Here is a 13,783-nt window from a genome sequence, read left to right on the forward strand (position 1 = left end):
CAAACTTTTCACACTGTATTACCAAACCTGTTGATTATTTTATCCAGAAACACTGTGATAGTGAGTAGGGAATATTTGACAGAATTCTTTCCCTCCTTCCCATTTCTCCAGAGCTTCACAGACCTCTCTTGCAAAGGGTGTGTATTGCACTATGAATCTGGTATTTTTTTGCTGATAATATGTTAGAATTCATACTTTTTCAAGCTACCAAACCAAAGACAAATTTGCAGGTGCTGCTGAGGTAAGAATAGAGTTTGTCCAGAGACCTTGAGCTGGTGCAGAAGCAAGAAAAGAAGCTGCAGAAACTCCACAGTAACATCAATAGAGCTCTTTTATAAACTTAAAATAAGTCGCATTAAGACTGTTTAGATCTAACAATTTTTGGGAAATATTTATTACTTAATAATTAGCTATAGCTGTGGGATGTTGGATGGTTTGCATGGTGTGTGTAGGTTTTAAGACTGTGTGTAACTGTGTGAAAAAGTACCTCTGAATATAATCCCTCCTGAAACTTAAATATTCTTGTGCAAGAATAGTTTAAATATTGTTAATGTAAACATAGTGGAGTCACTCTCCTTCTTCTGCACAACTTCTCTCCACAACTCCTGTAACTCATGATGAAGAGGAGCAAGAAATAAAACACCAAAAAGAGTAAAACCTCATAAAATCAGATGCAGTCATGTAATTTATTTAACAACAGGGGTTGAAACCCTGAAAAGGCCCTAAAAAGCTCAGTTGAGAACTCTTTGTGGAGATCAAGCATCACAACAAGAATATTTAGTTTTTATTTTGTGGCCAGATGGGAACTGTTATAAACTATGTCAGGCAAGGGAAGTTACATAACATTAACATTGCATTAATATGAAGCATAAACTTGATAAGCTTTATCTTGGTAGAAAACATGGAAATAGCCTTGGAGATTGAATAGATTTGTTTCCAGGAGGAGCAGAGGCAGATGGTTGTGGAGCACCTTTTCTCCTCGGACCGGAACAGTTTGCTGTGGGAAATCCAGGACCTCCGGGCTCAGCTCCGCCTGACACACCTCCAGAACCAAGAGAAGCTGCAGCAGCTGCAGGAGACCCTGACCAAGGCAGAAGATCATGGGAACAAACAGGAGCACCAGCTCAGGAGGAAAGGTAACTCTTATTATTAGCCAATGGGATCCTGGCCTAGATCCAAACTAGCGTGGCCAGCAGGCCCAGGGCAGTGACCCTTCCCCTGGACTCTGCCTTGGGGAGGCCACACCTTGAGTGTTGTGTTCAGTTCTGGGCCCCTCAGTTGAGGCAAGAGCTTGAGGGGCTGGAGCGGGGCCAGAGAAGAGCAACGAGGCTGGAGAAGGGACTGGAGCACAAGTGCTGTGGGGAGAGGCTGAGGGAGCTGGGGGTGTTTAGCCTGGAGAAGAGGAGGCTCAGAGGTGACCTCAGCACTGTCTGGAACTGGCTGAAGGGAAGTTCTGGCCAGGTGGGGGTTGGTCTCTTCTCCCAGGCACTCAGCAATAGGACAAGGGGGCACGATGGGCTCAAGCTCTGCCAGGGGATATTGAAGTTGGAGATGAGAAAAAACTTGTTTGCAGAGAGAGTGCTCAGGCATTGGAATGGGCTGCCCAGAGAGGGGGTGGATTCCCCACCCCTGGAGGTTTTTAACCTTAGATTGGCCGTGGCACTGAGTGCCATGATCTGGTAAAGGGCCTGGAGTTGGACCAAGGGTTGGCCTTGATGATCTTGGAGGTCTTTTCCAACCCAATCCATTCTGTGATTCTGTGATTATCTGTCTTTTGCTCCAGTTCTCTCTGACTTCCATTCAGTTTCTTTCTGCCATGAAGGTAAAAGGCAAAAAGGTGTTTTACAGAGAAGCAGATGCTGTACAACCCTTCAGTTTTATTAATGCACTCAGGATGCTTTTGGTGTTGACCCTGAGATCAGCTCAGTTGGTTAAAACTTGGTTTTAATAATGCCAAGATCATGGGTTCAATCCCCTGTGTGGGCCATTGAATAAAGAGCTGGACTGAGTGATCCTTGTGGGTCCCTTCCAACTCAGAACAGTCTGTGAAATGCAATCTGTGCAATATGGAGTGAGTCAGAAATGTGAAGGTGATGCAGAAACAGCAAATCTGAGATATGTGAGCATAGGGAGAGAATCTTCCTTCTAATATCAGTACTTCACAAATCTGTGAAAAGCAAACAGAAACTTTACAGTAACCCAAAGGAACAGAACTGAAGGAATGCATACAGGAGAAAATCCTGAAAGGACAGTGAAATACCCCTGTTTGTTTTCAGGAAATTGTTTGCTAATATAGAATCACAGAATCATTTAGGTTGGATAAGACCATGGAGTCCAATCATGGCCCAGCCCACAGCTAAACCATGTCCCTGAGTAAATCAGCCAGCTTGGTTTTCACAACAGGTTCACTTCAGATAATAAAGAAACAAATACAAGTGGCCTTGGTCAAATAAACATCTCTCTTCAAAGCAAAGCACTGCTTTTTCCTTGCTTTTGGTTTTCCTTTACTATCATTCAGGATTCAGCCATTTAAAAATTTAATCATAGAACCATAGAATGGATTGGGTTGGAAAAGACCTCCGAGATCATCAGTTGCAACCCTTGGTCCAACTCCAGTCCCTTTACCAGATCATGGCACTCAGTGCCACGGCCAAGCTCAGTTGAAAAACCTCCAGGGATGGGGAATCCACCCCCTCTCTGGGCAGCCCATTCCAATGCCTGAGCACTCTCTCTGCAAAGAAGTTTTTTCTCATCTCCAACTTCAATTTCCCCTGGCAGAGCTTGAGCCCATCGTGCCCCCTTGTCCTATTGCTGACTAATAATGCCAACACAGCCCTTTAAAAACTTACTAATATCAAGACAGCCCTTTAAAAACTTACTGATACCAACACACTCACTGTCCAATAGAGGGAAGTTCTCTGGAAATCAGAAGTCTGTTGCTACTTTTGTTTACATAACACTGTAGACAAGGATACGTTAATTGCTTTTTAAATAGTTATCAAATAACAACCTCCAAATTTGGGGAAAGTTGTTTTTCTTAAATCCCTGGCCACACGTTTCTAGCACAGAACAGAGAGTACTGTCTGCCATAAAATGGTTATGCAAGTGGATAGGTTTGTTTTCTGGGGTTTAGGTCCATTAGTAACAGGTTTTTTACTGATGTATCACAACCAGAGTCACGTTCTCACCCAGTTTCATGCTCTGCTCACTTGGCCTAGTCCATTAGTAGGAGAGCTGCTGTGTGTTGGTGCATCTCTGCTGCTTCCTCTCATGTTTGAAAAGAAATTAATTCTCCAGACAAGAGCACTTTAATGCAGCTGATTTTTCCCCCCCAGTTTTAATTAGCATAAGTGACAGAATATTGTCATTGTCTCTGTAATGTAAATAACTGTTAATGTTTTGTTATTCCAGTTGAATTATTGGAATATAAACTTCAGCAGGAAAAATCTATTGTAAGTGATTTGCATAGCAGCCTCTCCGAGGAGCAGAAAAGATCCTCTGAAACATGTGACCTTCTGAATCAAGAAAAAGCAACCCTGAAATCAGCACTTCATGACAGTGAGCAAGAGAATGAGAGGTTGCAGAAATCCCTGGAAGAGCTTCAGAGGGAAATAAATCAGTTACGGTGCGAAATAGATTTATTCATTTATTTGCTTTATCAGCAGATCTGAGAGAGGTTTATGCTAACTGGGCCCATAATGGCTTAGAACTTGGAAACACGAGGAGGAAAACTAACCTCTCTCTTCTGAGATGTGTTTTCTTTACTGACTTCTGTCGTTCTGAGCATGTTTCCCTCCCCACTCCCTTCCTAGTGTATGCCAAGGTTTTTCTTTCCTCTCACAGGACAGCTTTGCTCTGCCAGGACAAATAACTTCTCCCTATCTCTTAATTGTTACTAAATAGAGCAATTCTTGCTTGGCTTGCAAAGAGCGAAATTATTTCAGATGCTAAATAGCTGTGACTTGGACCCTCTTTAGAAAGAGCAAAGGCCACCTTAAAAACCAAATGAATAGAGCAACTCAGAGAAAGCAACCCAGAATATCTTGCTGGCAGTTGCTGGCAAAGGATGTTTTGTTCTGACCATGGAAATGTCGTTCTCAACTTTGCAGTTTTGAATTGGAAAAAAAAGAAAAGGATCTGGCAGCTGCACTTGAAGAGTTGCAGGCTGAACAGCTGAAGGAATCTGAGCTGCGAGGTTGGGCTGAGGAACAACAGCATCAGCACAAGAAAGCAGAGGATGAGAAGACAAAGGCCGTGGAGGTAACGCCCAATTCCCTTGGGGCATGACGTAAACCAGCAGGTTATTTGTGCAAGCTGTGTCATCTACACTGGGGTTTATTTAATAACTGTTAATCCCCTCCCAATGTGCACAGCGGGTTTTCTTCTCAGAATTAAAGCTTTCATTCGCTTTCTTAATGGCACATGCAGAATCATAGAATGGATTGGGTTGGAAAAGACCTCCGAGATCGTCAAGTCCAACCCTTGGTCCAACTCCAGGCCCTTTACCAGATCATGGCACTCAGTGCCATGGCCAAGCTCAGCTGAAAAACCTCCAGGGATGGGGAATCCACCCCCTCTCTGAGCAGCCCATTCCAATGCCTGAGCACTCTCTCTGCAAACAAGTTTTTTCTGCTCTCCAACTTCAATTTCCCCTGGCAGAGCTTGAGCCCATTGTGCCCCCTTGTCCTATTGCTGAGTGCCTGGGAGAAGAGACCAACCCCCACCTGGCCAGAACTTCCCTTCAGGCAGTTCCAGACAGTGCTGAGGTCACCTCTGAGCCTCCTCTTCTCCAGGCTAAACACCCCCAGCTCCCTCAGCCTCTCCCCACAGCACTTGTGCTCCAGTCCCTTCTCCAGCCTCGTTGCTCTTTGGCCCCACTCCAGCCCCTCAATCTCTTGCCTCAACCGAGGGGCCCAGAACTGAACACAACACTCAAAGTGTGGCCTCCCCAAGGCAGAGTCCAGGGGAAGGGTCACTGCCCTGGGCCTGCTGGCCATGCTAGTTTGGATCCAGGCCGGGATCCCCTTGGCCTTCTTGGCCACCTGGGCACACTGTTGGCTCCTTTTGAGCTTCCTGTCCCTCAGTCCCCCCAGGTCCCTTTCTGCCTGGCTGCTCTCCAGCCACTCTGTGCCCAGAAATAAAGCAAAGTTGCATCCTTCCCCCACCCCCATCTTCTCAGTGGGTTTTTTCCCCTGTTCCCATTTTCCCCCATTGTGTCCTGCCCCGTGCTGAGCAGGGACAGCCAGATCCTGCAACTCTGTAATTGCACCCTGAGTCTGCAGAGGAAACCTGCCATGAGGGTGTGATGTGTGTGATCACTGAGATTATAAGGAAAACCACCCATTGATACACAGGCTTGGCAGGGAGCAACGGGAGCCTTGCCAGTAGAACATGTATTTTTGGAGGTTAACCAAAGTCTTGTTCCCTCCTAAATGGAACAGAAAGCAAGAGAACAGCTTTTTCTCTGAGACTGTGAAAGCAGTGACTCAGGGCTTGTAAAAACTCCACAGTGTCTGGAAAAGGAAGAAGATTCAACAAGCCAATTTTTAAATTTAAACCCCCATATCTAACTTCAAACAATTCTAATTAAATGTTTTGGGGCAACACAGTTTTGACTGTTTCCTTGTAGCCTTCCTTCTCCCAGGAATGAGATGGTCTTGGAAGTTCCTTCCAGCCCAGACCATTTGGTGATTTCTTTTATCAGTCTCTACCGTGCTTTAAAAAGAGGGTCTGCAAAATCCTGAGGTTTTACATCTCTTCTTACTGCTGAGGTTTTTCTTTTTAAAACAACATGGGTTATTGCTGTGATTTAAGGAAACAATCAAATCCAATAGAATAGAGCAAAATCCTTCCTTTTATTCAGCACTGGGTACATGGGGGATGATTCCACCAAAGACACGTCAACAAGACTTTTGTGTTTCCAGGTTTATATTCTTAGTTACAACTGAAACCCCTCCCCAAAGTTAAGCAGTTTATTTTGGGTGACTTTTAACAGATCTAGTGGGCTGCTCTTATCTCTGCAGTCCTATATTTCCTTTTAATAAACAATGTTACAGCTTCAAGCCTCAACCTAGACAGGTTTTCTGATTTATTTCCTACAGTTTAGCCTTTAATCTAAACAAGTTTTTGGTTTATTTCTTAAAGTTCAGCTTACAGGGTTAAACTCCTCTTTGTCTCAAGCCATGCATGATTAAGATCACTGACAGACTAAGGTACAAGCTAAAATTAAAAATTAATAGAAAATATAAAATTAGTACAGTTCTAATGAAAAATTAGTAAAGACCATATGATTTTATGGAGAAGGAATAAAATCCTTTTTCTTAAGAGGTTCCTGTATCAGCTGCTTCAGATGTCACTTATTAACAGGACTGAGTTATGTAAAGAATAATGATTTCCTAATGAGGGTCTTACTAACTGAAGAAGCTACAATGTACCAGCAAATATATTAACATGTCAGTCTTTGGGCTTCTTACTTGGTGCCAGGTTTCTAACAAGCATTTTTCTGTCATTCCTAACTTTAAATTAAACTTTATAATAACAGAACTCCTCTAGTTAAGTCTTGAATATCCTCCTGGGTATAAAGCAGGAGGTTGAAAATTGTGGAGTGCCAGCCAAAATTGCAGAATGCCAGCCAGCCCCCCAAAGGATTGTTTGTGCTGGAATATTGATGTGTTGTGATAGGGAAAATGCCTCAAGAAAGTGTGAAGGTCCAGAATAACTCACGATCCCAGTCGTGGGGAAGAAAACTGGAATTCCTTATTGAACATGCAATTTAAGGTTTCTGAACAGCACATGCTAACAGGGAGGAAGGGTTATGGTAATCCAGGGAGGGCTTATTTTAATTAGAGAGTTACACAATACTTTGCTAATTACAGAAACAGTCACTGATCTGTTATCTCAGGGATTTACATGAGGGGAAGGGAGAAACAAAGGAGTTCAACATGAATTGATAATATTCATCTTTATCTTGGAACCAAAGACAGGCAATCAGCGTGGTTGAACATTAACAGGCCTTGTCTTAAGTGACAGGATTTTGTCTCAGCCTTTGTTGACCAGTTTACTGTTTAAGTTTGTCAGTTTTCTTGCTGTTGGAAGCTCAATTTTCAGAACCTGACAAGAAAGAACTGCTAAGAGAAAGTGTTGTATTCCATTAGCAGCAGGTATTTATTTCTGCAGGGAAGAGACAGCTAACACTGGACAGACTCACTTCCAAGCACAGGTGTCAAAGCAGGGTGATTTATACATTTGAACATGAGTGATTGCAATATTTTCATACATTATGCATGTGATTGTGACATCTCATTACATATTGATGGCAGGTGGAGTCTGGGTGGAGCTGGGGCGATGTTTCTTCTGGCATCAATTTTGGATAGGGGTTTTTCTGCTCTTCAACCCAAAAATAAGGGTCTTAGTAGTCTTCCTTGGACTGACCAAGCTTACTCCTTTTCATAAGTGAGCCAGCCAAATTTAATTATGTCTTGGTTTCGTTCTGGTCTCCAAGCCCTGAGCTGCCCCCCCCTTCTCCCCCTGCTCCTCAAAACAGGGAAAAGGAAAAAGGGAAAAAAACACTTGAAAGAAATAGAGCCAAGTCAGGATCGATCTATCTATCTATCTATCTATCTATCTATCTATCTATCTATCTATCTATCTAATCTATCTAATCTATCTATCTATAGGTATATATATATATGTGTATTTCTAAATGTTCACAATTATATGTATACAATCTGCACCCACAATAGGTAAAAAGAAAAGGGAAGGGGAAAACAGGGGCGACAAAGAGACAAAACAAAAAGCAATGGGTACAAAAAAACCTCCACCCACCCAGACACCGAGTAAACCAGTACAACACAATCCCACCAACCACTCTTAGGAGGAATCCAGCCCCTTCCTCTCATGTGGGGGTCTCACGTCTTTTCCCCGATCCTCTGTGTGGCTCCCATAAAGGGACCAAGAGCAGCAAAAAAACCCTTCTTGCTCCTCCACCCTCGCTGGAAAACCAAGCAGAAAAAACACTTCCTATCTCCCTCTCATATCCTCTCTTGACCCATGGGAGGGGAAAGAGTGGATGAGAAATACCTGGGAGACAAGCCCCTCCCTAGTTACATCTGGTTACCAGGGAAAGCCTGGATCAAACCATCACAAGTTACCATTTTGCCCTATTCATTTGTCTACTGCTGCTTGATTTATAGCTCCTGGTCCGTGGTACAGTGAAAGGCTGAATCGGGGTAAAAAGAACAGAGAATGCTTAGTGATAAGGGTTTGAATCATAGAATCATAGAATGGATGGGGTGGGAAAAGACCTCCAAGATCATTAAGTCCAACCCTTGGTCCAACTCCAGTCCCTTTACCAGATCATGGCACTCAGTGCCACGGCCAAGCTCAGCTGAAAAACCTCCAGGGATGGGGAATCCACCCCCTCTCTGGGCAGCCCATTCCAATGCCTGAGCACTCTCTCTGCAAAGAAGTTTTTTCTCATCTCCAACTTCAATTTCCCCTGGCAGAGCTTGAGCCCATCGTGCCCCCTTGTCCTGTTGCTGAGTGCCTGGGAGAAGAGACCAACCCCCACCTGGCCAGAACTTCCCTTCAGGCAGTTCCAGACAGTGCTGAGGTCACCTCTGAGCCTCCTCTTCTCCAGGCTAAACACCCCCAGCTCCCTCAGCCTCTCCCCACAGCACTTGTGCTCCAGTCCCTTCTCCAGCCTTGTTGCTCTTCTCTGGCCCCACTCCAGCCCCTCAATCTCTTGCCTCAACTGAGGGGCCCAGAACTGAACACAACACTCAAGGTGTGGCCTCCCCAAGGCAGAGTCCAGGGGAAGGGTCACTGCCCTGGGCCTGCTGGCCACGCTAGTTTGGATCCAGGCCAGGATCCCATTGGCCTTCTTGGCCACCTGGGCACACTGGTGGCTCCTGTTGAGCTTCCTGTCCCTCAGTCCCCCCAGGTCCCTTTCTGCCTGTCTGCTCTCCAGCCACTCTGTGCCCAGCCTGGAGCGCTGCAGGGGGTTGGGGTGGCCAAAGGGCAGGACCTGCACTTGGCCTTGTTGAACTCCATCCCATTGCAATCAGCCCATCTCTCCAGTCTCTCCAGATCCCTCTGCAGAGCCCTCCTGCCTTCCAGCAGGTCGACACTCCCTCCCAACTTGGTGTCATCAGCAAATTTGCTGATGTTGGACTCAATCCCCTCATCTAAATCATCACTAAAGATGTTAAACAGGACTGGACCCAACACAGACCCCTGGGGAACACCACTAGTGAGCAAAGAGGCCCTAGAATTGTGGGAGGGGGGTCTTGTGGAAATCAGGCTTTGCTCCTTCTCACGTTGTCCCCCTGTCCCAGGAGCTGCAGGCTGCCCTGGACGTGCAGGTGGTGCAGAACCGACAGCTGGTGGTGTCCCTGGAGCACGAGAGGACAGTGGCTGCCAATCTCCGCAAGGAGCTGCAGATCGAGCAGTCCCGCTGTGAAGCTCTGCTGTCCCAGGAACACACCAAGCTCCGGGATCTGCAGAAGGATCTGGATGCTGAGAAGAATCGTTCCTTGGAGCTCCTGCAGTCTTTGAACCACGAGCGTGTTCTGACAGAGCAGTTGAGCATGAGATTGAAAGAAGGTGCTTCCTGCCAGCACAGGGAGTCACTTTTGGAACAAGCCTTTGTCCAGCAGCTCCAAGCCCAGCTGGAAGAAGAGAGGTCCAGGACTAGGGAGCTAGCTGCTGTTATTGAGAAGATGCACCAGAAGGCCATTCAGTCCCAGAGGCAGCTGGAGGCTGAGGTGCAGATGTGCTGCGAGGAGACCCAGAAGGAGAGGGAGGTCAGTGACAAACTGCGAGCCACGCTGGAGTCTCTCCAGGCCCAAAAGCAGGAGGTGATCCACTCCCTGGAGGCCCAGAAGGAAAGAGAGGCCAAGCTGAAAGCTGACTGGGAACAGCTGCAGTCACTCTTTAGGATGCTGAAAGAGCAAGATAAGACCAAGAAAGAGGAGAGGGAAGGAGAGCAGAGACAGCAGCAACAGTCAGAGCAAGAGAAACAACAGGGCTGGCAGAAAGATCAGGAGAGAATGGTGAGAATGTCTCTGTGAGTCTTGTCTTACACTGAAACAGCCCTTCACTGCCATTTAACCCTGTGGATGGTGTTCTTTAATTGAAATGTTTCCTTCTGTTAAACAAAGGCTTCTGAAAAACACATTAGATGAGCTCTTTTCCTGCATTTCTCCAGTGTAGCTGTTTTCCGGGGGTTGGGTTTGGGTTTATTTTTAACACAAGTTGATCTTTACATCTTTGCCTATGCTGGGAATTGCTGGTTAGTCACAGGTGGAGAAGAATGTGGGTTAAATACAGGATGGAACCAGGCTGGCTTTCATGTCATTGCCCTTATTTTGAACCGGGCTCCTAATCATGACTTCTGACAGCGTTGGTTCCACGCTTCTTGTTTTTCATTTTTAATAGAGGATGGAGGTTTGAATGCTCTGTGGAGACTTGTCAGCCACCACATCTGGAAGTGAATAAGGATAATTCCCACTCCAGTGCCATTAAATGGCTTCATGGTGGCCCCAGAGGGCAGTGAAAACATACCCTAGAGAGTGTTTAGTCAATGTGAAACATTCCTGTCACAGAATCCCAGACTATTCTGAGTTGGAAGAGACCCACAAGGATCATTGAGTCCAACTCTTAAATCAGTGGCCCACATAGGGGATTGAACCCATGACCAAATTATTACAACCAAATTTTAACCAACTGAGCTAATCTCAGTGCTCTGAGCCTTTCCCCAAAAGTGGTTTGTGAGTGAAGGAACTCCCAGATGGATTTGCTAATTAGGTGTGGTGACACTTAGTGTGTATGGATATGTATAGATAAATGTATGTGTATATATGCATGCGTGCATAAGATGCAATTAACTAGTACTTACTCTGTTCAAACAGCAAAACCTGGAGTGGCAGCAGCAGAGGGATGAACAAAGAATTAAAGAACTGCAGGAAGTACTGGCAGTATTAGAAGAAAGAGGAAGAAATCTTTCAACTCCAAACCATCAGCAGGAGCTGTTGTGTACCTCAAATAAAGATGGGAATGCCAGACAGGCTGGGACAAAAGAAACTGAAAAACCCCATTTGCAGCAGCAGCAACAACAGCTGGAGAAGATAAGGCAGCAGTTGCTCTTTGTAGCTGTGCACCTGAATGAGTTCATATATAAAACTCTAGATAAGTGAGTTGTTGTCCCTAAAATATTGGTTTCCTTTCCATCCTGCTTCTTAACTTGTGTAAGTCATGGCTGAGAGCCCTGGGCTCTTTTAATTCTTAAAAATTAATAGAACTTGCTAATTTCTCTGTATTCATAGTAATTTGTGTGATCAGTAGTGCACAAGTAAAGCCCCAGAACCTGAAGGTGGGGAGAAGGACTCAAATATGCTTTAACATTATTACAAATTAGGCTGGTACTGAAAGGGTATTTCTGTTTCACAGAACGGTTCAGGATTGGTCTGCATCAAATGATGAAGCTGTAGCCTCTCTGCTGCAGACATTAAAGGAACTCAAATCAGATTTATTGTCTTCTGCATCTCAGGTAAGGAAAATAGCATATATTTGTTGATTATCACTAAATTGTTCTATAGTCTTTGGATTGCAGCACACAGATCATTGATTGATTGAGTGATTGATTGATTGATTGAGTGAGTGATTCATTCCTTTTTTGATAAAAGTTCAGAGGAAAATTCTTTTTTGCCTTGATGATGGTAAAGAAGGTGTATTCCTGCACTCACTGCCATTCTATTAACATGTTTTGATATCTGACTCTTGCTGTTGTATGGAAGAGTGTGCTTGTGGCAATATTTTTTCCTAGATATGTAATACATCCAAGGACCCCGAGCTTTCCCTGTGTGTTGCAGCGTCTCTGTGCATCCAGAGACAGTTGTTTTCCACTCAAATTTCAACTACTTTTCGAAAAGCACAAGAGTGGTTTGTCATCTCAGGGGGGCTGTTCTGACTGACATTTGTAGTATTGCAAATATTTGACACATGCCCAGGGGTTATCAAAGAGCGAGCTCAGGTCTATTGATACAAAATACATCATGAAAACACAGCTTTTAGAATCCATCTGATTCCCCAGATAGCTTCCCTCATAATAAACAGAGATCTTTAATGACCTTTCAGCTCTACCTGCTTACAAAATACAGTTAATATTTTCCTTCTGTCACCTTTGCAGCCACATAGACCTCTCTGCCCTTTTTTCAGGCTTTGTTTTGGGTTTTTTTTTTCCTCCCAGAAGCACCTTTTCCTTCAGTCTCCTCCCTGAATTTCTCCTTCCTTTAAGGTACTGACCCACATGCTCTGGAGACCAAAGGAATTCTCTGCTCTTCCCTCCTTGAGCTGTGATAAATTCAGGAATAATGGGCAGAGAAACCTGGCAAAATGCCAACATAAAAAATCTGTGCCAAAATGAATGTGGCGTCATCTGGTCCATTGGATGCCAAACAGTGCAGCAGAAATCAAGTGCCCAGATGAATTATGTAGATCTCCCTCAGATATTACAGCCCAAGAAGGTTATACTGAAATAATTACTAGGAGAGACTGGGCTCAGTTGTGTGTGCTGGCTCCTCTGATGTACAGGTTTTATTGCAAGGGGTAAAATGTTAACTGCCTTAAATAATCACATTTCTTTAATGATCTGCTGCACCACACACTGATGCAACTGTTGAACAGTAGATTTGTAGTTGATACCAAGAAGGTTATGAAGGCAGAACTTGCATAAAGAGTTGGAGTCCTGGGTCTCATTCTTAGGACTTACCACAAAACTCAATTTCACAGAATTACAGCATGGTTTGGGCTGGGAGGGACCTTAAAGCTCATCCCATTCCACCCCCTGCCATGGGCAGGGACATCTTTCACTATTCAGGTTGCTCCAAGCTCTGTCCAGCCTGGCCTGGGACACTTCAGGGATGGGGCAGCCACAGCTTCTCTGGGCAGCAGTTTCTTGGAATTAAATGTGATTTTTTAGCACTTACTCCTGTAGATGCTTCACCACTTGGTTTTGTTGTGTGTAGAACTTGGGTTTGTTGTATGTACAACTTGGTTTTGCATGTACACAGACATCTTTCTACACAATTTCTGTGCTGCCTGTGGATGTAGAAGGAAGTCAGATGATCTGTTTCCATTTCCAAAGGCTGTTATTAAAGGGAATGGGATTCCTGTCAGGCTGATCAGGGAAGGGATAGCTTGATGACCAAAAATTCCTCACTTCCTCAGAAGGTGCTTCTCATGCATTTCAGTTTCCCACCATGCTGTCCCTGGTTCAGCACCTGAATCCATTGCTATTTTTAATCTTGTTATTTTTAATTTGTCATAAAGTTGGGTTTTACTTGGTTTGAGATGTTTCACCGTGGAATTAATGTGCAAAACCCATCCTGGCTCACTTCCTTTTGTTTCCTGTTTCAGATCAGATCTGCAGGTGATGGTGAGACTGTTCCAGAGCTGGAGAAAGAGGTTTGGCAGAGAGAGAGGCACGTGCTGCAGAGTGCACTCAAACAGGCTGAATCCCAACTGGCCAAAGCAAATGCTGAAGCTGAAAACAAACCTGTGGTAGAAACTTCCAATCATAAGGTAAAATGATGGGAATGGGCAGCAATGGGGCTGTCTGGAGCCTGGAGAGAGCCAAAGAGCTTGGAGAGCAGTGCCAAAGGCAGGGGTTGTCATTCCAGCCTGACTCGCTGGGCATAAAAGGATCTGTGAGATTATGGCATTTATCTTTCACTCATTGCTGTAGCCTTCAGTGCTATTTTAAAAGGCTATTTTATAGATGAAG

General features: G+C 44.7%; 1 protein-coding gene across 9 annotated transcripts in view; it reads left to right on the top strand.

Annotated features, from left to right (window-relative positions):
• PCNT (pericentrin) overlaps window positions 1-13,783 on the top strand; it is a 97,676-nt gene that overhangs the window by 73,070 nt on the left and 10,823 nt on the right. For all 9 annotated transcript variants that reach the window (XM_071562844.1, XM_071562841.1, XM_071562842.1 and 6 more), the window contains 7 exons: window positions 941-1,136; window positions 3,412-3,625; window positions 4,110-4,260; window positions 9,336-10,052; window positions 10,911-11,191; window positions 11,449-11,548; window positions 13,417-13,581. In XM_071562844.1, coding sequence (XP_071418945.1) covers window positions 941-1,136; window positions 3,412-3,625; window positions 4,110-4,260; window positions 9,336-10,052; window positions 10,911-11,191; window positions 11,449-11,548; window positions 13,417-13,581 — 1,824 coding nt within the window. The remainder of the gene's footprint in view (window positions 1-940; window positions 1,137-3,411; window positions 3,626-4,109; window positions 4,261-9,335; window positions 10,053-10,910; window positions 11,192-11,448; window positions 11,549-13,416; window positions 13,582-13,783) is intronic.

The sequence above is a fragment of the Pithys albifrons genome, chromosome 8 (genome assembly GCF_047495875.1).
Source record: "Pithys albifrons albifrons isolate INPA30051 chromosome 8, PitAlb_v1, whole genome shotgun sequence".
Lineage (NCBI taxonomy): Eukaryota > Metazoa > Chordata > Aves > Passeriformes > Thamnophilidae > Pithys > Pithys albifrons.